Source organism: Mastigoproctus giganteus, chromosome 5 (assembly GCF_048544385.1).
Source record: "Mastigoproctus giganteus isolate SK-2022 chromosome 5, ASM4854438v1, whole genome shotgun sequence".
Taxonomy (NCBI): domain Eukaryota; kingdom Metazoa; phylum Arthropoda; class Arachnida; order Uropygi; family Thelyphonidae; genus Mastigoproctus; species Mastigoproctus giganteus.
The window spans coordinates 14,654,435-14,673,119 of record NC_143579.1 but is presented as its reverse complement, the minus strand read 5'-3'; the positions used below and the strand labels follow the sequence as shown (position 1 = coordinate 14,673,119).

The following is an 18,685-nucleotide window of genomic DNA, read 5'->3' as shown; positions in this document are numbered from 1 at the left end:
TTTTGTGTGCAACAGTATCAAAAGCCTTCCTGAAATCCAAGTATATTATGTAAAAATTATTTTTTTGCATCCAGTTCTTGGTCACTGCATCATAGTAACCTATCTGACTGCTTAGCCTAAACAACCCCTTGACAAATCCATGCTGCGAATGCAGTATTATTGCATGCCTGTCCAAATGGAACTGCATTACTTCTTTAATCAGTGATTCCATTATTTTTCTTGGAACAGATGTTAAGCTAACAAGTCTATAATTACTCTGGGGATATATTCACCCTTCTCCAGTCCATAGGAACTGGAGAAGTGTCCTCTTCTGAAACTAAAGATGCTCTCATAATCCTCCTTTACTTACCTCTTACCTCCTTTACTCTTCCCTTAATATAACTGGAAAACCTCATCTGCCTTGGGTGCCTTTTTTATGTCCATCTACAACAATTTCTTCTCCACTTTCATTTCAGTTATCAGAAAATCATTTAGCTCCTCATTACAGTTTGATAAACTTCTAGCAACCCCTTCCCTAAAGAATTCCTCATGCGTGAATGTAGATGCAAAATACCTGTTGAATTTGTCTGCAATCTGAGCAGAGTCATCATCAATTAATGTGATTCAATCCGTTCCTTCTACTGTTAATATAAGCATAAAATTCTTTGCTGGTTTCCTTTGCATTCTTTGCCAAAGATTTCTCATAATCTGCCTCAGCTTGCCTAACCTACTTTGTGACTTGATTACAAACTAATTTCTATGCTACTTTAGAACTAATTTAGACTGCTTCTACAGGGATGGGATACACTTAAATAGAAAGGGTGCAAGAATATTTGCTGATGCTATCGAGGCAGTGCTAGGTGGGTCGGAAAACTGCTAGATTTAGGGGATTCACAGACTAAAAGATTAATAGTTCTGCAGGCAGAGGTGAAAATGATTCTTGCACTGCTTCTACTGTAATGAGCAGCAGCCAAGAGGGCAAGTTGCTGGGGACTCCAGAGCTGCTGGGAGTCATCATAGAACAAGTAAATAGATGGGCTGTGTTAGAATAAATAAGAGTAAGAACAAGTGCATGTATACTTGCATGTACACTAATGCTAGAAGTATAGTAAATAAAATTGATGAATTTGAAGTGCTGATCAAGACATCTAAGGCAGATAGTGTTGGGATATCAGAGACATGGTGTCACACAGATATAAGCAGTGCAGAATTGGAATTTGGGGAGTACAATGTATACAGAAAGGACAGGCAGGGTAGGAAGGGAGGAGTGCTTATGCTGTTAGTTAAGAAAAACACTTAAAAAATAAGGAAGTGTATCCAGTTGACACGGGTGGATACTGCAATGTTGAATCTGTTTGGTTTGACAAACATTGGGAAAGGGAATATGAGAGTAGGAGTATGATATAAGCCTAATGACTCTGATGAGTACAATGAACAGTTGGGCAAAGAAATAGAATGGGACAGTAAATCAGAATGTCTTGTAATGGTGGATTTTAACTTTCCAGATATTGACTGAAACTTGTGGATTTGTCACTCACACTAGCAAGACTTTTGTGGATTTCTTGGAGGTTTGTTTTCTACAGAACCATGTTCGAGGGGCAACCAGAGGGAATAATACCCTTGATCTGATTATCAGCAGTGATTATTCATGCATTAAGATTTACACATAAAGGAACCACTAGGTGACAGTGATCACAGTGTACTCATGTGTGATTTACTTAAAGATATAACTATCATCAATGGAAAAAGGAAGGGTTTTGGTTATCGTAAAGGTGACTACAGTGGTCTCAGACAGTTTTTAAATTCTATACAGTGGGATCTACTGATGATATTGCCAATGGTGAATTCTAAATGGGAAGCCTTCAGGGACTTAATCTTGGAGGCTACTAGGCTTTTCATACCAACTAAGAAATACTGTTCAAGGTTCAGGCCTAAATGGATGTCGGATGAATTAATGAGGCTTGTGGCAGAAAAGAAAAAGGCATGGGATCCATATAAATTATCAGGCAACACAGAAGCCTATGGCAGATGTAAGCTAGTCTGTAATCAAGCCACAAAGGAAGTTGGGCAGGCGAAGGCAGATTACGAGAAATCTTTGGCAAAGGATGCAAAGAAAAAGAGAAAAGAATTCTTTGCTTATTAAACTCTAGAAGGAAGGGGGATGAATCAGATGGTCCACTTAACATAGATGGTTCGACTATTGATGATTCTGCTCAAGTAGCTGATAAACTGAATGAGTATTTTGCATCTATATTCACACATGAGAAATTATTCAAGGAGGGGAATGCCAGAAGTTTATCAAACTCTAACAGGAAGCTAAGTGATTTTGTGATAACAGGGAGCAAAGTGGAGGAGAAATTGTTGAAGTTAAACATAAAAAAGGCACCTGGGGCAGATAGAATCTGTCCAGTTATAATAAAGTAGGTAGCAAGGGAAGTAAGCAAACCCTTAGACATAATTATGAGGGCATCCTCAGAGTCAGGGGAAGTCCCCATGGACTGGAGATGTACAAATATATCCCCAATACACAAAGGGAGTTCAAAGGGTGATACAAATAATTATAGACCTGTTAGTTTAACTTCTGTTCTGGGGAAATAATAGAGTCACTGGTAAAAGAGGTGATACAGGATCACCAAGACAAGACAGCAGTAATAGTTCAGATACAGCATGGGTTTGTTAAGGGAAAGTCTTGTCTGACCAATTTGATGGGATACTACGAAGTGGTCACAAAGGAACTGGATGCAAAAAATAATTTTGATATCATATACTTGGATTTCAGGAAAGCTTTTAATACTGTTGCACATGGAAGACTGCTGTATAAATTGGAGTGGTATGGCATTAAGGGCAAGTTACTGCAATGGATAAAGGGATGGTTGAGCAGGAGATGGCAGAGAGTGGTAATAAATGGACACCGTTCCATGTGGACTAATGTTATTAGTGAAGTCCCCAGGGTTAGGTGATGGGCCCATTGTTGTTTTGTGTATTTATCAATGAAGGAATATCAGGCTATAAAGATCCCGTAGCCCAGGACTATACTAGTAGTGTGGTCTACGAGATTAAGTTCCCGGATTGTGAGGAATGTTATGTGGGGGAGATGGGGCGACGTTCAAAAGACTGTCTGGGGGAGCACATGACCGCTATTAAGACTGCTAATTATGCGAGGTCTGCTGTGGCAGAGCATTTCTGGGAGAAGCAGCATCGGATCTCCCCTGAAGACGCAGTCATTACGGACCGTGCCCATGGATTTTGGGAACGCAAGTGGCTCGAGAGCTTGAGAATCGGTTCATCCAGTCGTAATACTATTAACAGGGACAGGGGGACACATTTACACCCCCTGTTTGAGACAGTTGTCCTCAGACGGGATGACCGGTTCTGTTTGACATGCTCCCGAGCCACTTCCGTTTCCGATGCACGCGTGGGGAATGCCGACCATGTGTCTGATGGACAACGTGCATGAATGCCATGGGTCTGCTACTTAAGGATGTGTCATTGCAGTAATAGTATACTGTTGAAGAAGGAGACAGCAGTCTCCGAAAGCTTCAGGTTTTATCACTTTTAATCCAGTTTATTTTAGATAATTTTATTGCTTCGGTATATTTTTTAACGTTTTATTGTAGTTTATTTTATCATAATTTATTGTAATATTTTAGTCTTCCGATAGTGTATCACATTATTTTTATAGTAAAAATTTTTTATTCCTTGGCTGGTGTTTGTCTTTAAGTATTGCAGTATGGAATTTCCCAGCCCCATAGGCCTGTTTGAAGATATATTAAACAATGTTAACTTTTATATCTGCTTTTCATATTAGTACAATAAAATGATTTAGTCAACTGCAAATAACTTAAAGAAATATTATGGGAGTTTCAGATGATAACTATCTGACTTACCGTAATATTAGCACCCGAATGACTATTTATCCGTTTCATATGTTTCACAAACTCTGGTCCATGGCCATCATGATCCTAAAAAGTCAAATTTGGAGTTAAAAATTTGCCAATGCCATTTTGAGTAATGCAGTACATACAGTCAGTTCTGCTATAATGTGGTACATGTGTTCCTAAAATTCTCCCATTATGATATTTTGAGCATTAAAAACGACAGGGGTTTATGGGAAAAATAGGGATGGGGCAGAGCACTCAACAGAAAAAAAAAAAAAAAAAAAAAAAAATTGTCTGGTAAGTAACACTAAAAATAGTTAGAAACCCAATAAAATTGCTAACACAGGTTTAAACACTTTAAATTTCCAATAAATAAATAAATATTACAGTAAATATAGAACTGTAATATATATACATACTAGGTATATATATATATATATATATATATATATATATATATATATATATTATATACACACTAATTGATATTTCTGTTCACTGACTTTTTTTTTTTTCCCCGGATTGTAAAATTGAAAACAATAAAAAAGATAAGCAATCAATAATGATGAACACGGCACACACAAATTGCACAAGTGAGATACAGAATAAAAAGTAAGAAGCTTAAAAAATAGGAATGAAGAGAAGATTCTGAAAATTTATGTTTTTTATATAATTGAAGATTTCACGGAAGGGCAAAACACATTTCACTATAATAACATAAAAACCCACAGAATTCCTGCTATCGGTATTATTGCAAATGCAATCAGATCAAGTTTACTACCCATTTATAATTAGATTGCATTAACAGAAAAGTCCAATAAACCAGGAACTGCAAATTGTTTTTATTGTTCTATGGTAGTGACCTCCAAAAAAATGTGCTTCTCTGCTCACACTATCTCGCCTCACGAAATTTCTGTTAGAACAAAAAAATCTGAACTCCTGAAAACACGAGTCAGCCTAAAATATCACCTGTTATCTTGTGAATACAGCAAATGACAACAGTGTTTCTCCGACCAAAACAACTACAGTAAATGGGAAATATAGCTCTCACACATTTGATCTTTTTTTACGCTTCGTAAACTTGTATATTGCTGCGCAGCTCACTATGTTCAGCTTGGTGCCAGGTTTTGCGTTTGTAAGAGTAAAGAGTATGTCAATACCAAGCACAGTTAACCCCCGCTATACGCGGGGGTTACGTTCCCGAGAAATGCCGCGAATACAGAAAACACGAATACTGAGTAATGGCTCTCATAGTAATAAAGGGGTTCCGTTCCAAAGTATGAAATATATAAGAAAAACTAGTCTAAAATTTAGTCTATGTATGTATTATATGTACCTTCATAATATGACTATGAACATAGGCAGCACATAGTGAAATGCAAGCATATGGCGTTTGAAATGAAAATAAGAAACAATTTAATATTAAATGTAATATTTATTAAAAATTTCAAACAAATCTTTCAAACCAGCGCCTTTGCTAGCTAAAACTTATCCCGCCAGTGTTATCACCAGTTTTGCTAAAGTGTTGATAAAGGAGTTTTGCCTTTTCACGAATGTTGAGTGAACTTAACGGAATTTTATTTTGAGTTCGGTCTTCTATCCACAGATTTTAAGCTTTTTCCATTTTTTCTAATTTAACATCATGAGTTACAGAGCAAATTTTTGAAACAATTAGCGCGTTTTCACGGACACTACGGCAGATTTTTCCTTCCGATTTCTTGATTGATCGTACCGTTGACTCATTGATTTTATAATATTTTGCCACTGAGGAGACACTTTCACTATTAGAAATTTTATCTAATAACTCAATTTTATTCGCTAATGTCATCATCTTCTTTGATCTTTTCATATTTCCCTTGTTATTCGTAGCCATATTTTTATAGCTACGAATACGGGTTAGAAAGAACTCGTCCACAATAAAGTCACTTTCTTCCGTTAACACACTCGAAAAAGTGTGTTTTACACTGCAAAACGGTAGATTTATCACTTTTGTAAGCATATCAATTTATAAATGGATAAATTTATTCAATTTATAAGCATATAAATTAAAAGCAAACGACGAAACCTTCCATGACAAGCGCATAACACATACTGAACAAGGATTAGCGAGAAACATCCACGCTCACGATTTTGTCACCCCTCTCCCCTCACCCACTGAAGGCTGTTTTGACCAGGGAAGATAATTTTAGCCACGCCCAAGCTTTTTTATGGCGAAAAATGTTCACGGCGCTTTAAAATTCACATTTTTTTAGGTTTCATTTTAAATCAGCGACCGCGAATACGCGAAACCGCGAATAGCAGGGGTTTACTGTATACAAATAAGCTAAGGTGTAACTGAAAATGAGTATACAGCAGAGAGGTCTGTAAACAGATGCACCAAAGCAAAGAGATTTTAAGATTTCAGTAGATGTTTTTGTTCCTCTTAAATGTTTCTTGCTAATATTAATGCCACATAATAGTAGCTATATTAATCACAGCCCTTCAAAAATTCAAACTTCAGCTTATTTTTAAATAAGAAAAAATTATCTGAGCTGTTTGAGTTCAGAGAGTAGTACTCTGTTCACCTGACATTTTTTGTAATTGAGTAATGCGAGTGGTTGTGTATATTAAATAAATTTTTGTATGTAAATTTAATAATTGTGATTTAGTTATTTGTTTTCTTATTGAAAATTTCTTATCAACATGGTACAACGTTTTTGTATTATTGATGACTATAATGAACCTGATATAATTAATCCATTTTTCTGCCATTGGTAAGCAATGTCATGGGTTGCATTTCTGAGGTTTACCGAAAATTTTGCATTCCCTTAGATGTGATCACAACTTTCTAATTTTATCAGAGGTCAATTTATTTTAGAATTAATTATTTCTGTGTTTCATTTGCCTTTGGTCATAAACCGGTACCTTTATTGTAGGATATTGATATTGGAACACAAAGTTTGGTTATTATAATAGTGAAAATGCCAAGTATGGAATGGGTGAGTGAAGTTGAAGATAATTAGGACCAGAAAACATCACTGATTGTATTACTGATTTTGATCATTTTAAGCCATGTAATCTGACACTAGAATGCATTCAGTTTCAGGAGTGGCAAAAGAAGTTCAACACTTGAAAGAATAATACCAAGAGTAGATTGCCCAGAGAAAATTGTAAATGGTTTATGAATTTATTCATTATGAATCTTATAGGATAATTATAAAATTTTTTATCTCATTAATTCTTGAACAAATAATTTTATATCTTGGCCTTGCAGACTAAATTTGTGTTTCCTACCAGAGTACATGATGAGACATGTACATGATGAGAGCCTTATCAATTAATTTGTTCCCGGAAAGACTAAAACTCGCATGATAGAATTTACCTCAGCATGGTTTACTTGTTAACAGGAGAGACAGTTTTTACAGGGATAGGACACACGTGAGAGTTGAAATGCTTGATAGCATCAACAAAAGAATATTTGTTGATGCTGTCAAGGCAGTGTTCAGTGTGTCAAAAAACTGTGAGCTTGGAGGAGCAGATATACAGACTAATAAATTAAGAGCAGCTGCAAGCAGAGGTGAAAGTGATTCTTCTGTTGCATTTATTGGAACATGCAACAGCCTTTAAAGCAAGGTGTCTGGGATTACAAGGCTGGCTAGGGACCATCATGGGACAAGCAAATAGATGGGCTGTTTTAAGGTTACTAAGAGCAAAAACAGGCACGCATATTCTTGCTTGTGTGCCAATATTACGAGTTATAGTACACAAATTTGATGACGTTGAAGTACTGGTTAGGTTGTCAAATAAGGATATTGTCATCAAACGGTGACACTCAGACATAAGGGATTTTTTTTTTTTTATGAAACCCCACAAACATGAAAGGTATCAAAACCTATAGTACTTAGTACCGTGCATCGGTTGGAGGAGAAGTATGGGGGGGAGGGGGATGCCGGAAACTTTGCTCTAGAGACTAAACATGGGTTTCACCATTTCAAGCCTCCAATAAGCAAAGTGGTGGTATTTCACCGGTTGATGAAAGTCATCTATGCGGAATTTGAAATTGGCGAGTGCAATGTTTACACACAGGACAGGAGCAGTGGTGGAGTTATGGTCTGGGTTAAGCAGTACTTAATGTTGATGTGAATGGGCAGAGTGATGTTGAGTCAACTTGGTGTGACATGTCACTGGGAAGACAAAAATGATAGGAGTGTGACATAGGCCAAACAACTGTGACAAGTATAGCAAAACACTATACAAACAACTTCTAAATCAGAATATCTTATAATGGAGATTTTAACTTTCCAGATATTGACTGGAACTTGTGGTTTGATCACTTACACAGCAGCAAGACTTTTCTGGATTTACCAAAGGCAACAAGAGAAAGCAATCTTCTTGATCTCATTATTAGCAGTGACTCTTCTTGCATTAACAATCTCCACATAAAGGAATCACTAGGTGACAGGAATCATAATACATTGATGTAAGGTCTATTTAAAGATATGCAAAATACCCTCCCTACTGTCAAGAGTAATGGGAGGTTTGTTTGTTTGTTATTTGGTTTTTAGGAGCATTAGGCATGTGGCAGAGAATAAAAATGCATGGGATACATATAAATTAATGGGTGATATGGAAGCCTATGATAGATATAAGCTGGTCTGTAACCAAGTCACAAAGGAGATTAGGCAGATTATCAGAAATCCTTGGCAAAGGATGCAAAGAAAAACACAGAGTTCTTTACCTATGTAAACTCTAGAAGGGATGAATCAGATTGGCCCACTGGATATTGATGGTTCAACTGTTGATGATCCTGCTCAAGTGGCTAACGAACTAAATGAGTATTTTGCATCTACATTCACCCATGAGGAGTTATTCAGGGAGGGGAATGCCAGAGGTCAGTTAAACTCTGGCAGTGAGCTGGATGATTTTGTAATAACTGAGAGGAAAGTGGAGGAGAAATTGTTGAAGATGAACATAAAAAAGGCACCCGGGGTGGACGGAATCTATCCAGTTATATTAAAGGAGGCAGCAAAGGAAGTAAGCAAACCCTTAGCCATAATTATGAGAGCTTCTTTGGACTAACGGGAGGTACCCATGGACTGGAGATGTGCAAACGTGACCCCGATTCACAAAGGAGGATCAAAGGGCAACACAAGTAATTATAGACCTGTTAGTTTAACTTCTGTTCCAGGAAAATTAATGGAGGCACTGGCTAAAGAAGTACTGCAGGATCATCTAGACAAGACTTCAGTTATAGCTCAAACACAGCATGGTTCTGTTAAGGGAAAGTCTTGCCTGACCAATCTGATTGGATACTATGATGTGGTCACAAAGGAACTGGATGCAGGGAATAACTTTGATATCATATATTTGGATCTTAGAAAGGCTTTTGATACTGTTGCACATGGAAGACTACTGCACAAATTGGAGCAGTGTGGCATTGGAGGCAAATTGCTGCTATGGATAAAGGGATGGTTGAGTGGGAGAAGACAGAGAGTGGTAATCAATGGACACTGCTCATCATGGACTAATGCTATTAGTGGAGTCCCTCAGGGTTCAGTATTGGGTCCATTGTTGTTTTCTGTATTTATAAATGATATTGATGATGGTATATCAAGCTTAATGTCCAAGTTTGCAGACGATACGAAGGTTGGCAGGGTTGTTAAGGACACTAATGACAGTACGCTGCTGCAACAAGATCTAGAAAAGTTGAGCAGATGGGCTGAGAGGTGGCAAATGAAGTTTAACATTGACAAATGTAAAGTACTACATATGGTAAGCAGCAACCCCAGAGTGATGTATCAACTCTGTGGTACTACACTGACAGTGGTAGAGAACGAAAAGGACCTGGGGGTAATTTTGCAGGCAGATATGAAGTTTTCTGAGCAGTGCATGCAGTCTGCAAGAGTAGCTCATAGTGTCTTGTCAATGATATACAGGAATTTTTTTAGTAGGGATAAGGAGGTTATTATCCCCTTATATAAGGCAATGGTCAGGCCACACCTTGAGTACTGTATACAGGTCTGGAGGCCTCATTTTAAGAAGGATGTAGAGCTGTTGGAACGAGTACAGAGAAGGGCAACAGGATTAGTGAATGGAACAAAGCGTTGCTCTTATGAAAAAAGGTTTAAATTTTGCAAATTACAGTGTCTGGAGACTAGGCACTTGCGAGGTGATCTGACTGACGTGTATAAAGCCTTGAATGGTTTGAGCATGCTCAATGCTGATGGAATTCTTCCTCTTGCTCAGAATAATCATTTGATAGGGCATAAATTCAAATTGAGGAAGGACAGATGTAGGATAGATGTGCGGAAGTTTGCCCTTAGCCAGCAGGTGGTTGGTTGGTGGAACAGACGTCCATCCTTTGTTGTGGAAGTTGATAGCCTAAATAAATTTAAGGCTGAGCCAGACAGGTACTTGGAACGAATGGAGGGGTGAAATGGGAGCGTGTTTTTTTTTTGGCTGATGCTGCATAAGCTTGCTTTCTTGCATCATATGCCTCTACTAATGCTAATGAGTAACTAAGGCCATATTGTTCCGGGGATATGCGGTGGTCATTCCCTGACCTTTCTGCATCCTCTGTATTTGGTGGTCACGGGCTCGAACCCCTGGTCTAATCAAGAAGTGTGTGCTAAGTAATGAGAGGGGATTCTGCTTTTGATGACTGCAGTGGTTGTACACAATTTTTAAATTCCCTTCAGTGCAACTGCAAATTCTAAATGCAAATTCAGGGAAGTAATCATAGAATCTACTAAGTTTTTTATACTAATTAAGAAATATTTTTCCAAGTTAAGACCTAAATGGATGTCAAGTGAATTGGTGAGATTAGTGGCAGAGAAGAAAAAAATGTGTGGAATGATTATAAATTAGCAGGGGACACAGAATCCTATAGTAAGTACAAACTAGCTTGTAATGAGATAATTAAGGGGGGGGCTAAGAAGTCTAAGGCATCTTGTGAGAAGCCCTTGGCTAAGGATGCAAAGAAAAGTAGCAAAGAATTCTATGTTTACATTAAGAAATAGAAGGAAAGAGATGAACATCATTGGTCCACTAAATGTGAATATCATACCTATTGATAATCCTGTTCAAATTATCGACAAGCTAAATAAATATTTTTCATCTATATTTATGAGAAGAAGTTTTTAGGGATGTGAACACTAGAAATAAGCAGAGTAATAACTGGGAGATAAGTGATTTTGTGATGATGGAAGGAATGTGGAAGAGAGACTGTTGAAGCAAAAAGTATATAAGGCACTGGCCGACGGAATCTATCCATTATATTAAAGGAAGAACCAAAAGAGGTAGGAAAACCTTTGTCATAATTATGAGAGCATCTTTACATTTAGGGGAGGTCCCAGTGGATTCAAGATGTGTTAATGTATCTCCAATTCACAAAGGGGGTTGGATCAAAAGGGAAAAGTAACTACAAACCTGTTAGATTAACTTCTGTTATAGGAAAAATAATGGAATCACTGGTTAAAGAAGTAACGGAGGACAATCCAGACAGGGGTGCAGTTATACTGCAGTCACAGAATGGATTTGTTAATGGGCAATCTTGTCTGACCAATTTAACAGGACACTAAGATGAAGTAAAAAAGGAAATGGGATGAAAAAAATAATTTTCACATCATATACTTAGATTTCAGTAAAACTTTTGACACTGTTCCACACAAAAGACTGTTGTATAACTCACGGCATACGCACTGGTGGCAGGTTACTGCTATAGATAAAGGAATGATCGAATGGCAGAAGACAGAGTGATTATAAATGGGTACTGCTCTTCTTGGACTATGTCTATTAGTAAGAGTACCTTAAGATTTGGTGCTATCCCCTTACTGTTTTCAATATTTATTAATGATGTTCATGAAGCCACATAACCTTGGTGTTTAACTTAACCGATGATAGAGGTTGGCAGTTAGTTAATGAAAGGAATCAGGGTATATGATGGCAGCTTCAGAGAAATTAGGCAGATGAGCTCAAGAATGACAACTGGGATTTCACGTTAATATATGCAAGGTACTGCATTTGGGTAGCAGAAATCCCAATATAACATACCAATTATGTGCTACCACACTCATGATGGTGGTGAATAATAAAAAAGACCTAAGAGTAACTGTACATCTGATATTAAGTTCTCTCAGCAGTGCAAACATGTTGCTGCACTCAAGGATACAATATATAGTGTTGATTATCAAGTGGCATTGGGGGGCCCTCCCTAAGTCCGTGTTGTTGTTTGGTTTTTAGGAGCATTAGCAACTCAGGCCATATTGCTCCGGGGATATGCAGTAGTCATTCCCTGACCTTTCCGCATCCTCCATATTTGGTAGTCACGGGTTAGAACCCTGGTCTAATCAAGAAGCGTGTGCTGCACACTGCTGCTTCTGCCCACCTGGCTATGGAGATGCCTCCCAAGTCCGTGTTTGTATTAACTCTGTAAAGGCCAGAGATAGTGTAGGTTTTAGTGTTGGTCTGTTGCTCCTCTGGCCATTTAGCCACAGTGCCCCTAGTGACATTGATATATGTAAGAAATATCCAATGCCCCAGGGAGACAGGCTGTATATAGTAAGGAATAGAAAATGTATATACTTTGTGTATTTTTTTAATTTTTTTTTTTTTTTTTTTTGTTAGTTGTTGGGACATCGGCTTCTGTGGCTATAATGCCCCTCCCAAAGTTTTTGCATTTTACTCTGATCCAAGCCCGAGGCGGGATTTGAACCCGCGACCTACCTGGCTAGCCCGGTCGGTGCTTTGTGTATATAGAAAATGTATATACTTTGTGTATAATGTATATATATATATATATATATATTGCACTTTGACTTACATTCAAGGACAGTTCAAGGGGTTCTATTAAAAATATGCAGAACTTCACCAGAAAGGACAAGAAGGTGATTATCCTGCTGTATAAGGCAATGGTTAGGCCACATCTTGAATGGATGCCTGATTTTAGTAAGGATGCATATCTATTGGAATGGGTAGAGAAGAGAAACACGATTAGTTGGGGGGGGGGGCACAAAAAAATATTTTTACCAAGAAAGACCTTAGTTTCTGTAAGAAACTAGAAAACTGCAAGGAGATTTGATTGAAGTGTTATAATGCTTTAAATGAATTGAGTAAATGAGATACTGATGGAATCCTACTCTTTCCCAATCAATTTACATAAAGGGGCAAATTAAATTGGAAGAAACAAAAAAACAAAAAAGGGGGGGGGGAGTTGTAGAATAGATGCAAAAATTTGCTTCCAGCAAGAGAGGAACTGAATCTCAGAACAAAATTCCTTCTGCTGTTTTAAAAGTAGTAGTTTGAATGAATTTTAGGAACAATTAGACAAATTATTAGAGAGGTGGGTGGACAAATGATATGGGTATTTTTTTTTTTTTTTTCCCCTTTACTGATGTTCTATATCAGGGGTAGCAAACCCATGGCACGCATGCCCAAAGTGACACATGTACAAATTTTTTGGGCACATGGAATTCAAAGCATCCCAAAAAATTTCAAACTTCATGCAGTGATTTGTTTGAAGTTGGAGTGGTGAGACGTACTGACGAAATTTTGAAATGAAATTAAGAAAAAAATTCGTATATTTCACAAATTTATTCGGAACATAAGCTATTGGTAAAGTTATGTGAGATATATTATCCACATTCAGTATTTAATGTAGCCTCCTACATTGTCAATTATGGGTGTGGAGATTGGAGATTATTCTTCATTAATTCCCATAAAATCTCTTAAATATTTTAATTGCTATTTGTCCTTTACAGATTGTTTAGAATGTCAGCTCAACCAGCAAAGAAACAAAAATGTTCAAATGAAGAGTGGAGTAGCAGAGAATTTCAAAAATCTTGGAGTAAAAGGTTTGGTATGATTAAGAAGGATAATAAAGCATTATGCATTGTATGTTCTGAAACAGTTGCATATAGGTCCTACACACAACTGTTTTAGAACACAAAATGCATAATTTTGTGTTCTGAAACGCGAGGTAGTTTCTTCAAATATTTAGCCAATTTTGGTACACCAATTAGCCACTTTTAAAAGATTTAGCTAATTTTGGCATGCACCCTTAAAAAGGTTAGCCACCCCTGCTCTATATGCTTGCTTCCTTACACATCATATGCCACTAACATGGTCTATATAATGCATTATGGCAAATCAACCTCTATAGCCAGCTGATTCTCCATAATACCTCTTGTTCAGGATAACTTATGGGGGAATTGCTCCTTCTGTCTGAGATCAGCTGCTCCTGCCTTGGTTGTAGAGGCCTTTAAGAACTTCTTTGATGCAATTTTAAGAGGGAATGGAGCAACTATACTGTCAAACATGGGTTTGTTATAAGTACAGTTGGTTTTAAGAGCTGTTTATTTCAAAGTAACTCAGTTTGTTACAACTTGTCAATAATCAAAGTTTTGCTCAAGAGAAGCAAAACATTTATTTTTTTTTTTTTTTAACATGTGAAATCCAAAGGAACAGCACAGTTTCCCTACCATTAATTAAATCAAAGTTATCTTTTTTTTTTTTTTTTTTTTTATGTGAACCCCAAACACGAGAGGTATTAGAACCTATAGTACTTAGCACCGTGCTTGGGTTGGAAGTTGAGAAGACGAAAGAAGATATTTGTTGACATTAGACTTGAACTTCTGTAGATTGTAATTTTCAGGAAATACGTATGAAGGAAGGTTGTTCCAGAAAACGGCAGTTGAATGAATAAATGAGGAAGATGAAAAGTTGGTTCTGTGTGTTTGAAGTTGGACAGTAAATGGATGTTGGCTGGTGGCGGCACGTGTTCGGACAGTTTGAAAGAGAGAGCAGGAATTATAGAAGCCAATTCAGAAGAACAGTGCCCATGGAAGTATCTGTAGAAGAGGCATGCAGCAGAAACAGTGCTTCTATGAGACAGCGAGTGGAGAGACTCTGTTAGAGATGAATCATTAATTAACCTAACTGCCCACTTCTCAATGGAATCAAGAAGCCTGAGAGAGGTTTTGGGGGCACCACCCCAGATGTGGGAACAATATTCCATGGCAGGGCGGATTTGCAATTTATACAGAGTGAGCAGCTGTTTGGAAGAAAAGTAACGCCGAGAGCGAAAGAGAAAACCAAGTTTTTTAGATGCAGAGGAAGCAATATTTGTAATGTGCTTGTGCCAAGAGAGATTAGAAGTCAGGGTAATCCCCAAAAGAGATATATCCTTTTGCCTAGAAATCAGAGTGTCACCAAAGACAAGCATAGGAGCAGAAGAATACTTTTTGCGAGATATAAGACAAGACTGAGTTTTAGAAGGGTTGAAATCAACTAAGTAGTAGTAGTAGTAGTAGTGGCACTTGATGCAAGAAAGCAAGTGTAGGAGCTTATGCAGCATCAGCCAAAAAAAAAAAAAAAAAATAAATAAATAAAAAAAATTAAATCACACCATACCCTCCAAATGCCTGTCCAGTTCCTCCTTAAATTTATTTAACCTATCAACTTCCACAACGACAGATGGAAGTTTGTTCCAGCAATTAACCACCCGCTGGCTAAAGGCAAATTTCCGCACATCTATTCTACATCTATCCTTTCTTAATTTGAACTTATGTCCCCGTAGGTTCGTATTCTGAACAAGTGGGAGGATCCCATCAGAATTCAGCGTGCTCAACCCATTCAAGGCCTTATAGACCTCAATCAGATCACTGCGCAGGTGCCTAGTCTCCAGCCACTGCAATTTGCAGAACTTAAGCCTCTCTTGGTAAGAGGATCCCTTCATTCCCCTCACCAATCGTGTTGCTCTTCTCTGTACACGCTCAAGCAAATCTACATCCTTCCTAAAATGAGGCCTCCAGACCTGTACGCAGTACTCAAGGCGTGGCCTGACCATTGCCTTATACAGAGGGACAATCACCTCCTTTTCCCTGCTAGCAAAATTCCTATATATCATTGACAAAACCCCATGACCTGCCCTAGCAGCCTGTCTACATTGTTCAGAAAACTTCATATCTGACTGCACAATTACTCCCAGGTCTTTTTCATTTTCTACCACCTTAAGTGTAGTACCACACAGTTGGTACGTTTCTCTGGGGTTACTTCTACCCATATGCAGTACTTTGCATTTGTCATGGTTAAACTTCAGTTGCCACTTCTTAGCCCATTTGCCCAAATTATCTAGATCCTGTTGCAGTAGCACACTGCCATTACTGTCATTAACAACCCTGCCAACCTTCGTGTCATCTGCAAACTTCGACATTAAGCCTGATATACCTTCATCAATATCATTTATAAATATACAAAACAACAGTGGACCCAACACCGAACCCTGTGGGACTCCACTAATAACATTAGTCCACGAAGAGCAGCACCCATTGATTACCACCCTCTGTCTTCTCCCACTTAACCATCCTTTTATCCATTGTAGCAACTTACCCTTAATACCATTCTGCTCCAATTTGTACAGTAGTCTTCTGTAAGTTGTCTTTGCCCCACTGGAGAATTATCTGAAGATCGGCATTTAAGGAATTGGTAGCAGATTTTCGAGAAGTTGAAGCTGATTGAGCAGGACAAGGTTTCTCTAAATGGAAAGTTGAATGCAATGTGCTATCATCGGCAAAACTATGGATAGGATTTCCAGTCAATGGAAGAAGGTCATTGATAATACAAGAGGAAAAGTGTGGGGGAAAGAACTGAACCTTGGGGGACACCGGCATTAGTGGAGAAGTTAGAAGACAGAGAGCCATCTACCATCACCCTCAGTGAGCGATCAGAGAGAAAACTGGATAACCAATTACTAAAAACAGTTGGCAAACCATAAGATGGAAGCTTGTTTAGAAGACCTTTATGCCAAACATGATCAAAAGCCTTTGAGATGTCAAGAGCAACTACTTGTGTTTCACCGAACCTTTCCATTGAATTAGTCCATAAATGGGTAACATAAGCCAGAATATCACCAGTGGATCAACACTGATGGAATTCATACTGGTGATCGTTGATCAGACGGAAGGTTTCTAGGTAGTTTAAGAGTTGGCGGTTAATTGATTTCTCCATTACTTTAGAAAGAGTAGAAGTAATTGCAATGGGACGATAATTGGATGGGAGGGATTTGTCACCCTTTTTAGGAACTGGCTGGATATGAGCAAATTTCCAAGCAGAAGGAAAAACACCTTTGGAATAAGAAAGTGAAAAAAGGCAGCAAAGAATAGGTGTAAGTTCAGGAGCACAGGTTTTGAGAACAAGCGGAGAAATACCATCAGGACCTGGTGCTTTCTTAGCATCAAGTTTCATCAAAATCCTTCTGATATCCTTTTGACGGAAGACCACAGGAGGCATTGATTGGAGCGTGTTGGGATAGGTGGGAGGTGTTTTACCAAGATCATTAATACATGAGCTGGAAGAAAAATGGGATGCTAGCAGGTCAGCTTTATCCTTGGCTGAAGTGACAACAGAACCATCTGGTTTGGACAGAAGTGGGAACAGAGATGGGCAAAAGTTGCAGCCAATAGCTTTGGCAAGAGACGAGAATGCTCGGCTACCATTAGGACAAGAAGCAAGTTTTCTACTCTTAGCCTGTTCAAATTCTAGTTTGGACTGATTTATAACTGCTTTACAATTGTTGCGAGCTTTGGTGTAGGCAGAAAATGAAACTGAAGAATTAGAAACAAGCCAATTACGATATGCAACATTCTTCTCTTGGACAGCCTTAGCATATTTATTGGAAAACCAAGGTTTAGATAAAGGACGAGATCTTAAAACTGGGACCAGCGACTTAAAGCACTATTACGAAAGTGCAATATCTGAGCCAGAATTATTTCACATGTATATATTGGCACAATTATTTCACATCATTATCCCAAAAAAGGTACAGCAATGAAATTTTTCAGAAATACGAAGATATTCCTTGCTCACATTTATATTTAATTTTAAGTGAAGTCCCCTTAATGCATTTCGAATTCTTACACTCATCCTGTCCAAATCTGATTATGCAAAATAATACAAGTAGTCCCATGCACATAACCTCACCGAAATTTCATAAATTGTCTCTGGTACCAGAGACCTCACAGGTGGAGGCAACAGACCAGTTTTCATAACCCTGAAGGTTGCAAATATGTGTCTTGCACTTTTAACTGAATCTAAATCATGTAAGTCATGACTAAAGAGAGCTATAAAAATAAACTTATAATAAATCAACATAACTAATGTGAGAAAGATATTTTTAAATTCAAAGGAAATGCTAAGAAATACTTCTATAAAGTTATGTAAACTCCTTACCTTATTGTTGTGCGTCACAAAAAGGTATGCATGTATCATTTCATGCTGAAATAGTAAACCAGAATAAATCTGACATGTCAAATTAATAAATGATATACAACATAATACACCACATGTACATATAATATATATTTTAATTTTATATAGCATATGTACAGGGTGGCTATAATTTAAGTTCATCTACAAAATGCACATTATATGTCAAAAAGTTTTTATTTGATATGCAAATCATGCCAAGAATTAGTAAAAAGAAATTTAGTCCAGAAGAACCATAATGTGCTCCAGTCACGAACAGGAGCACACGTGTGGTTAATCCTATACTAGCAAGAATTATACATAAGCTTGCCATACAATGTACATAAAAAAGAAAGCTATAGATTCATCTGTAAAAAGAAGAAAAAAAAAAAAAAAAAAATTAGAATTAGTAATATAATTTAGAACAACTCGAATCCATACATTGAATTTTTATGTTATTGCAAAAATGTTAAATATTAAAACAAAGATTTTGTATGCTACTGACTGTAATTTTAATAAATAAAATGTTTTAATAAGTACAAAATATAATATTACAGCCCTGCAAAATTATGAATTAGATTAACAAAACATTTTACCTATACATCATA

At 37.4% G+C, this 18,685-nt stretch overlaps 1 protein-coding gene across 1 annotated transcript in view; it reads right to left on the bottom strand.

Annotated features, from left to right (window-relative positions):
* mh (DNA-dependent metalloprotease SPRTN) overlaps nt 1-18,685 on the bottom strand; it is a 101,752-nt gene that overhangs the window by 36,990 nt on the left and 46,077 nt on the right. Inside the window, exons 5-6 of the mRNA XM_090373082.1 lie at nt 18,063-18,107; nt 3,867-3,941 (exon numbers count right to left, since the gene is read on the bottom strand). Coding sequence (XP_090229208.1) covers nt 3,867-3,941; nt 18,063-18,107 — 120 coding nt within the window. The remainder of the gene's footprint in view (nt 1-3,866; nt 3,942-18,062; nt 18,108-18,685) is intronic.